We start from the raw sequence: 9696 nt of genomic DNA on the forward strand, positions 1-9696 counted from the left end.
ATTCGAGGCCTTGTGCTGTCAGGACACCCTCACCCTCTCCTGTTGCTCATTCACACGCTGTTTGCCGTGGAATAACAAAATAACTCCTCGTTTTGGTTTGCTCCCCCTCTTAAAGCAGCCTCAGCACCGAGGCACGACTCAGCAAAAACCGGCGAGACCTTAAAACTTCAATTTAAAATTTAAAATTAATTAATCAATTGAAAAGAGTTAATTGATTTTAACGTTTAGCGTTAAAAAGACTTAATTAATTTTAACGTTCAACATCTAAACTCTCTTTAAATCGCCTCACCATCCAGCAGGACACCAGTTAACACCCCCGGAGCAGCTCCACCAGTCCTGCCCTGGCTGTCGCAACGCTCCGAATGTGCCGCGTCCGCATCCCTTCCCTGCTGCGGGCCAGCCTGGGAGAGCAGGAATGGTTGGGGCTGGCTGGGCTTGTCAGCAGCCTCTGGCTTCTTGATTTGCTCCTCGGCACACGTCCCCTTTTGTAACAGCCCCAAATCCGGGCGCTCAGCACCGCAGGTGGGAGCTTCCTGGCTCATCTGCTTTCTTTTCTCTCCGTCTTTAATTAGCTGATGTTTCCACTTCCCTGTTCTGTGCGGAGAAGGGAACATGCGTTGCAACACGGCCTTTGGCTAAAAATACAACTTTAAAAAAAAATAAATCACCGAAGCACAAAAAATGTGAATGAATCCGGTGGCTGTGCCAGTGCCGGAGATTTCCTGCAGGGTTTCTGCTGGGATGTTTGTGGTTATTCAGTGAGAAGCACCTCGCAGAGCAGGTACAAGTCTGGGGGAGGAGAGGGGAGAGGGGGGAGCAACGGCCAAAGCGCTGTTTGTCAGCGAGAAAAGCTCTGATTTTAATAGTAGAGCCCAAAGTCGGGGTAAAAACAAACCACTGCCTTCTCTCAGCTGCCCCTGCAGCACCACCGGGGCAGATCGGGGGTTGGGGGTCGGTGTCACCCTGTATAAGGTCCTGCAGCTGGGACAAACTGGGCTCGTCTTTGCTTTCCCCTGGAGGGAGGCGGCAGAGGTGATACCCTCGTGCTCGGAGAAGGGGATGCTGCCGCAGGAAATGCCTCAGCAGAGTTTCTGAGAATGTATCAGCGTGAAGAGGAATGGACTTGTAGAGGGGCCCGATGTAAGGAAATATTCCAGGAGGGGCAAAGGGACCTGCAAGTCGGTGCTGGCACAACGAGCCCTGGAGAGGCACAGACCTGGGCACCCCCTTCCCTAGCACGTAAATAAAGCTCAGTGGCGAAGCTTCCCTTCCAAAACACTTTCTACCTGTCCTTACAACCTCCTGCCAGCGCACAGCAGCACGCAGCAAACTTTTGGCCTCTGGGAAGCTCTGCTGGTCTACAAGTACATACCTGTTCTAGCACAGTCTGTGTTTTTAAGAGCCGAGAGAAGGAACCGGCTCCTACCCCCCGAGCCTGCGGGACCTCCTGCACAAACCACCTGGGAGAAGAAACCTGTTGTGGGGGTGACGCGTTTCAGGGCGCAAACGCCCAGCCAGGGACGTAATTACCGTGTACAAAGGCTTTTTGGTCAGGGCAGCAGCTCGGAGTGCCCCGAGTGTCAGCGAGCAGCTATGCGGCAGAACAGGATGTCGGATTAAGGAGTCTCCGGCGAAACCCGTGCCGAGGACATCAGAGGACACCCGGCGGAGCAGGGAAGTGAGTGAGCTGGGTGGTACCAGCCCGCAGCCTCCCGGGTGCTGCCTGGGCTGGCTCGGAGAGCTCGGCACGCCACGACCCAGCGCTTTGGGGTCACAGCATGGAGGAGTTTTAGGGGCTTGCAGTGCCCTGAGCCCAGCCCGGAGCAGCAGGAAAGATGCCCTGCGTGGGGGCAAGATGAATTTCTGTCGCCCCGGTGCTCGTGGCTGCAGGTGAGGGGCCGGGGATCGCTGTACCTGCAGAGCTCCCCGCCCGCCCAGCACCCGCGCAGCCTCATCTCCGCCGGGGAGGAGGGTTAATGTGTAACCCGGCTCTGTTTGGTTAGCCCAGAAAAGCAAAGGAGTCCTGGGATAGGCACGGCCGGGACAAGGAATTGGGCAGCACGCGACGACGGACGGCCTGGTAAAAAAAAAAAAAAAGAAAAAAAAAAAAGACAAAGGAAAAAAATACAGATTAATAATAATAATGATCTATATTCCTTCTTGTCCTTTGCTTTCTGTGCTTTTCCTGCTCGATGGGCTGCGGGTTGAGGGGCTGAGCGTCTCTGCCTGGGTGGGATGGGGGGTGCTCTGGGTGCCTGCAGGGCTTTGCTTTGGAAGGGTGAAATGTGGTGGAGGTGTCACCAGCAAAGCTGGTTTGAAGGTGGTGGTGGGAGACAAGCTGGGGAGACCCACAGCTGCTGGGGGAACTTGTGCTCAGGACAGCAAACAGCTCGGGCAGCTGCTGCATGTGCTTAATCTACTTGTTTAAATAGGAGAAACTGTAGATCTGCCACCATCCCCTTTCCCCCTGAGGTGGGATCCATCCTGCTGTGCTGCTCAGAGCAGGAGCAGCTGGGACGGTGCCTGCAAAGGGGGGGTTTTGCTTTCATTTGTGTTTCGGGCTGGCCAGGACAAAGCCAAGGCAGGAGGGGTTCGGCTGCTCTGCCTCAGATGGCAAAACCACCGAGGTCCTCTAGCACTGCTGGAGAGCTGGGATAGGGAGCTTGGAGTGGTGCTGGCTAAAAGAAAGTAGCCTCTTCACATAAAGCAATTAGCATTAATTGCTACCCAGCACGTCTTTGATGTTTGAGGGCTCCGTGGGCTTTGCAAAGGACAGTTATGGCAGCGGCCACGGAGGCTGAGGGAAACTGGCTTTTTGTTTTAGATAAAAAACAGCTTCTTCCAATAGAATTTTTAGTGGGGGAAGAGCTACACAGCTATGAAAAACCAGCTATAAAACAGCTTTTCAAGCACCACATCTTTAAATGCTCGGTCGCATTTTTAGTTTGTGGCTGTTCCTCAGCGAAAAGGAGGAACTGTAAAATCCTTCTGAATCACGAAAACTGGGGGGGGTTCAACACTGATTTTTTTTTCCCCCCTTTCCCGAGTTATGCATTGGAGCCATAATCGCATCAGAGAACTGGTGGGCAGGAAAATGAACTTCTTGTTTTGGTGCAGATCCTCTCCAGCGCCCGGCGAGCTCGGGGCTGAACTTTGCCTCCCCGTGAGCTGGGGCTCGGCGGCTGCCAAACCTCTGGCAGCTGCTTTAGGTCTCTACAAGTACTGTTTGAATGAGAGGAAATTAGTTCTTTAGTGGACTGAAGATGGTGGGCATCCTCATGGAAAAGCTGGCTCCCTCCCACTCAGACACTGCTGGCCCCAGCCAGCTGCCAGCTCAAGTTAAAGCAAGACTTTCACTTCCCCAGAAGTGTTTTGCTCTTTCAGATTTGGGAGGGAGGCAGCAAGAGGCATTAAAACAATCATGGTCAAGCCTCTTGATACTTAGAAGTAGATATAAATCTACAAATCTGTATATCTAATTGTGATATAAATCTAAATTTCACGTTGTGGGCGTTCAAGTGCACAGCAAAACTGTGCAGAAGCCTAAAGTCCCCTAAACTCAGCAGGTATCTGCTTTCTGACAGCTCAAAGCCCTGGCTATGAAGTGATCTGAATTCAAAGGATCCAGGGAATTGCTGTTTCAAAGCCACCACTTACTGCAACGTCATTTAAGCAGTAAATAATGCAAAGCCAAGACTGAAATATTAAACTCCTCCTGCATGGAAGGATTAGATCTGTCAGGGTGTGGGCGTCGAAATCTGATTTTTGTGGCGTATTCCAATTACAAAGGAATTCTTTCAGGGTCTAACGCTCCGAACAAGCAGCCAGTTCTGCTCACTTATCTCTGGATCTAATTCCCTGATCCTGCTACAGGCAAAAAAAAAAAAAAAAAAAAAAAAAAAAAAAAAAAAAAAAAAAAAAAGAAAAAAAGCAGCAGCAGTTTGTTCCTGTGGCCAGGTTACAGCACAAAGAGCTCCTCTGTCTCCCGCCGAGAAAATCCTCTCGCGTGGGTCCCCGTGTGTGGCAGGGGGGGTTTGTTTTGCTGCTCCCATTCGCCCCCGCAGCCCCAGTTCCCTCCTGAAGAAGGGGGTGGTGCGTGTGAAGGAAACTAATTGGTGGTGCCAGGGAATTTTGGAAGCTTCCATGCTTTACCTCCATAAGTAATCACACCTTCCGTGGGCAGCAGAGCTCTCTGCAGGTGTAACTGTCCCCTCTGCCACCCAGGACCCTGTTCTGGGGTGGTTTCGGGGTTGGGAACCTCAGTTCAGGGCCTTTGTCAGGCAGCTGCTGCCACGTTGGGGTCCCTCTGGTGTTTGGGGTCTGGGCTGCATCCAGAAGAGCATCAGGGGGGCATTGAAGTGAGCAGAGGGGACATCGGGGTGCTCTTTGCAACCCCCCTGGGGCAGCTGCATGCCCTGATCCCTGCAAGCTGTGCCAGGCATGTTCCCAAACACACCCAGGCATGCCCTGAAGGTACAGGGGCACCTCCCTGGGGGCACCTCCCTGAGGGCACCTCCCCATGGCTCCCCAAGGAAGGGTGGCAGAGGAAGCTCTTTGCCAGGAGGAAGCTCCTGACAGAGCAAGGATGTGAGTAAACAGCAACATTTCGGGTCAGCACGTTCAGAAGTTCAAGCTGCAGGGCTGGCAGAGGGTGTGGTGGAGGGAAGAGGTCCCATGAGCCAGGGCTGGGGCAGGATCTCTGCTGCTGAGCTCTGAGGCTGAGCTGGGCTTGCACAGCTTTTTCCCTTGCCTAATCCACCCCTCTGAGACCCACCAACACGAGCTGGCTGTGGACGGGCTGTTCCAGAGCTTATCCCATCTGGGGAAAACATCAGTTCGAGGATGCTTTGAAACAGCCCAGCTGTGTCTTCTCCTAGAGAGAGCAGCCTAAGATGGAGCACATTTATACCCATCCAGCAGCTTCAGAGCCTCCCTCCAGCTGAGCCAGGGGGGAATCTCACAGCTTAATGCTTCTCCTTTCTCCTGCTCCAGCTGGGATACTGCCCCCGTGCCGGACGCCACGGCAGCCCAGGATATGCCCAGGAAGGAGCTGGGGATGGCTGGCTGCAACTCTGGCAGCTGTGACAGCATGGTCAGCACGGCCTCCAACCACTCACAGCGGGTAAGTCACCCTGGTGTGATCAGCTCGGGCATGGAGGGGCTCAACGCGCCCCTCTGGGCAGCTGAGGAAGGATTTTGGTCAGATCTCTGCTCCAAACCTCTCTCCATCAGTGCTTTGGAAGCACCTGGGGGCCCTGAGACAGCACCGTGCTCAGGGTAGCACAAGGACCAAATTAATCCCTGCCCCAGAGCACTCCCAGACCTCCCATCCTGCCAGGGGTGCGGCAGCACTCGGGAGCCTTCGCTCCTGAAAGGTGTCCTTTGGGACATGACCCCGAGAGCCCAGTGGCTCCTGTGCTGCCCAGAGGTGCAGATGGAGGGCAGGAGGGGCCTGGCCATGCCCCAGTGAGGGATTAGACCAGTTGGATTACTGGGTCAGACTGGCTCCAGCAGGGGAGACAGCGAGCTGTGCTCCTCCCAGCTGCCAAGAGATTCATTTCCCAGTTAAGGCACAGAGGAGTTTGGACCATGGGTGTAGATGTGTAATTTTTCCACTATCTGTCCATTAAAGCTTGTTTGTCTCCCAAGACTGATTCCAAGATTGATGGACTAATTACATCCTGTCTGACTTGGAGCATAATTGATATGTGGAAGTGCAGCACTCAGTCCTGACAGGTTTTCCATTTGATGTATTGCAAACCAGAACCAAACCCTCTGAATTTAATAGGGATGGAAAAACTGGTTGTGATATTGCACGGCAAAAGATTTGGATAAGTGTCTCTGCAAAACAGCTCCACCTGGGATAATTCCTCCTCTGTGTTTGTTGATCTGATGCACACTCCATCCTGTCCTGCACTTCATTTTCTTTCATGATATATTGCAGGAATCACCTTGTAACCTGGCATTTCCACAGCAATATCTGATATTACAATATCATATCTCCTGGTACTCGAAATACAACAAAAATTAAACAGGGTCTTGCTGAGGTTTGAATGGCAGAACAAGGAGAGTTCATCACCTGCACAGAAACCTTCAGTACTTAGGATTTTTCTAAGGTTCAGCATTGCTGAGCAGGACAGGTGTCTTTACCAATAGATCACCCATGTCACCCATCTGCTCATATTTCAGAGTAAATTAAAGAACTAAAAGGTAGAGGCCAAGTTTTCAAGATCAGAATAACCCATCTTCTGACACACAGAGTGGGGCAATATAAAAATGGCTTTAAGTATATATATATATTTCTATTTTAGAGGAAGTTGTATATATATTTTTTTTATATTTTTTTGTCTATTTTTCAGTGGTTGCAATACCAATTTTTGGAATAGCCACTGGCCCAAGTCTCCTGGCCAGGAGCTGTCACAGGCTCCTCTTAACTACCAGGACATTAAACAGAAAACACCTTTTTAAACAGAAAACACCATTAAACAGAAAACACCTCTGTCTCTTACCTTTATGCTTTATGTTCTTTTTTCCAGAGTGATAACAGCTACGACTATTTATCTGTGGAAGAGAAGGAGTGTTTGATGTTCTTAGAAGAAACCATTGGCTCACTGGATGCAGAAGCAGACAGTGGGGTCTCCACTGATGAGACTGACTATGCAGAGCCCTCCAAGCTGCCTGGGACACGGCCCAAGAAAGACCCCATGGGCCGGGGTAAGCAGGAAACCCTTCTCCAGGATTTGTGTGCAGAGGGAATGTCTCATGGGGGGCATTCCCTTGGCAGGGATGGGAGGGGCAGTGCCCCAGTTTTATGTGTGTGGTGAGGCACAGCCAGGTGATTTCCATCACTCGCTGTGGGCACAAACTGCCTTCTCCTGGTTCTCCTGGGCAGCTTTGGAGCAAGGTCAGCAGGACCACAGGGCAGAGCACCTCTGCTCATGCTCCCAGCAGGCTCACACAGATTAACCTCCTTCACCAGGTGCTTTGTCAAACCCAAAGTGTGTCTGTCTGACTTCCCAGGCAGTGACAGGTCAGTTGGAGTCAGGGTGAGCTGTGCTGGCTCAGTGGGTGTGAAGTGTGTCCTGCAGACAGGAAGGTGCCCTGAGCCCATGTGTGGGATGGTGTGTGACTTCATCTCTCTCTTTCCCCAGATTTGGGAAATGGGGCTCCCCCTCCAAGCAGAGGTCAGCGTGCAGCTGAACAGAAGAGTGGCAAGAGCATCTCTGCCTCCTCCAGCTCAGCTCCAGCGGTGGTTCCAAGCCCAGGCTATTTCAGTCTTCCAAGGAATATCCCTGCAGCAAACAGAGCTCCTGACAGCAAGGTGATTGTCCACACGGCGAAGGACCCGGTGCCAGGACAAAAACCTTCACAGGAGGACAGGCTTGACCAAGCCAACACAAGAAGCCATGTGAAGTCCATGGGATCTTTGATTATCCAACCTCAAGATCCCTTCCAGGATGACCAGGTGACCCACGAGTGGTCACGCAGCAATCGCTCAGATGCCAAGGGGGAAACGGCCAAGGAGACCAAGACTTGGACTTCATGGGGCCAGCCAGAGAAATCCACACTGGAAGAGGCCTCTCAGGACCCTGATGCCAAGCGAGGGCCTCCAACTGCCCCCAAGCCGCGAAAATTGCCACCAAATATTATCCTGAAAACCAGCAAAACCAGCCCGGTGCCGCTCGCCACGGAGCACATCCAGAAGGTAAAGGCACCACCTCCACCCTCAGGTGGCTCTCAGCCCAGCTCTGCCAGTGATGCCGCTGCTGAAAAGGTGAACCCCGGGCACCTCGACCCCAAGGAGAAGGAGAAAGCCCATCGGGAGGCACTGGAGAAGCTCGGACTGTCACAGGACAGGAGGGAGCCCAGCGCCCACCTCCAACCTCCCACACACCCCCAGCCAAGGGAGGCTCCGCTCCCCGTCCCTGGGGAGCCCGAGGCAGCAGGAATCCGACAAATAGCATTCAAATCCAACACCCTGGAGCGCTCTGGAGTGGGGCTGAGCAGCTACATGGCCAGCACCAAGGAGCAGAACGCCAAGAGCAGCAGCTCCCTGGGCAAGATGTCCTTCATCGAGCGGCTCGCCCCGAGCTTCCTCAGGGGCGGCCGCCCCCGGCCCGTGTCCCTCGTGGCGGGGAAGGACTTTGCTGGCCTGAAGGAGCAGGGGCAGGTGGAGCAGGAGAAGAGCAGCAAGAGGAGATCCCACCCTCTCCCGAGCTTCCCGAGGCCCTCCCGCTCCGCCGTCAGCGTGAAGATCTCCCCGAAGGGCACGACCGACGAGAACCGGCGCGAGGCACTGAAGAAGCTCGGCCTGCTGAAGGAATAACTCCAGGGGCTGGGGGGAGAGGGGCTTTTCACCCCAAAATCCAGGTGCCTGCACTGCCTGTCCCCTGGCAGGTCACTCCTCTGCTGTGCTCTGCTGCTCTGGCACCTCAGGAGAGGCCCCCGGGCGTGTTGGAGCTTCATGACCAGATAAAGTAATGCCACATGTACATAATATTTTGTACATAGCAAGTGTATATGAGCTATTTATATAAAGCATCACTCGGCATGTGGGCAGGGTGTGTTCTCCTACAAGGTCTGTAATGCATTTGGGGATCCACTGAAACAGGGAAGCCTTAGAATTAGGGGTTTGGCTTGTTTTAAAAGGGGTTGCCTGTGGATAAAGCCTATTTGGGAAGAACTGCAGGACTCTGCTGTTCCTTCAGGACTTTTTGGGGGGTATTTTTATTACTTTTATCACAGCCTCTGAGGCCTGAGCGCTCACCTCCCACATGCAAGTGCCTCCCAAAACCACCACTGCCACGCACAAACTCCAACAGGCACTGGAAGGGGCTCAGCAAAGCTCTCCCTCACACGGTGTCTGCTGGAGGGGCTGGAGGGCTGCCCACACATCCCACTGCCTCCTCTGCCACCCTGCTCTCCCACCCAGCCCCAACCTGGATCTGGCACTTGGCAGACGTATGAACGTCATGAAGTGACTGTTAAGAAGCAACAGGCTGTGTTGGTGTCAGATCCAGAAGTGCTGCCCAAAAATGAGAGAGATGCAAGTCTGAAACAACACCAACTCATTCCCTTTCAAACTCTCCTGGCATCTCTCAGCCCCAGCTGATGCTGCCAACATCTGTGCTGCTCACCTTTTGTAACAGAGGCGGTTTATTTCTCTAATAAACTTGTATATGATCAGAAAATGACTGTGTAGTACAGATTTATGTTGCAATCAAAACTCTGGGAAAGCTAAATACCGCTTTTTAACCTTCAATATATCTTGATTTAAGGAGTGTGAGTCACCCAGGCAGCAGCTGGGCATTACAGCTGATGGGTCTGAACCAGAGGCAGGGGATCCTGCACCCCAGGAGCCACAGAGATGGGATTCTGTGTAAGTGCACAATCAGCAGATGCAAAGTCTCCCATGGCAATCCCATGGAACAGCCTGGTCTGGTGGAAGGTGTCCCTGTCTAGATCAGGGGGGTGGAACAAGGTGAGCTTTAAGGTCCCTTTCAACCCAAACTGTTCCGTGATTCTCTGACTCCTGGCTCTCCCTGGGAGCACAAGGGGGGAATGTGGAATACCTGGTGCTCCTGTGTTTACTGGCAGGCTTGAACCAGCCTGATGTGCAGCCAGGCAGCAGGAGAGGTTCCACCCAGCCCTGAACTCCTCGGGCTGGAGACTTTCAAGTGCAAATGATTGACTTTA

At 52.9% G+C, this 9696-nt stretch overlaps 1 protein-coding gene across 1 annotated transcript; it reads left to right on the forward strand.

Moving 5' to 3' along the window:
* The first annotated feature begins 1034 nt into the window (after positions 1–1034).
* On the forward strand, positions 1035–9181 carry CUNH1orf116 (chromosome unknown C1orf116 homolog). The gene is made up of 4 exons (XM_018079546.3): positions 1035–2080; positions 4993–5122; positions 6537–6714; positions 7152–9181. Exons 2-4 carry the CDS (start codon positions 5036–5038, stop codon positions 8324–8326), a joined length of 1440 nt encoding a protein of 479 aa, XP_017935035.2. The 5' UTR covers positions 1035–2080; positions 4993–5035; the 3' UTR covers positions 8327–9181.
* Positions 9182–9696: the final 515 nt, after the last annotated feature.

The sequence above is a fragment of the Manacus vitellinus genome, unplaced genomic scaffold (genome assembly GCF_001715985.3).
Source record: "Manacus vitellinus isolate BGI_N305 unplaced genomic scaffold, ASM171598v3 scaffold_47_pilon, whole genome shotgun sequence".
Taxonomy (NCBI): Eukaryota; Metazoa; Chordata; class Aves; order Passeriformes; family Pipridae; genus Manacus; species Manacus vitellinus.

Excerpts from the sequence above, each read along its gene's own strand:
- CUNH1orf116 (XM_018079546.3), top strand. The coding sequence starts at position 5,036 with ATGCCCAGGAAGGAGCTGGGGATGGCTGGCTGCAACTCTGGCAGCTGT. Across the intron at positions 5,123-6,536 it reads CCTCCAACCACTCACAGCGG|AGTGATAACAGCTACGACTA; the intron begins GTAAGTCACCCT and ends TCTTTTTTCCAG. Across the intron at positions 6,715-7,151 it reads GAAAGACCCCATGGGCCGGG|ATTTGGGAAATGGGGCTCCC; the intron begins GTAAGCAGGAAA and ends CTCTTTCCCCAG.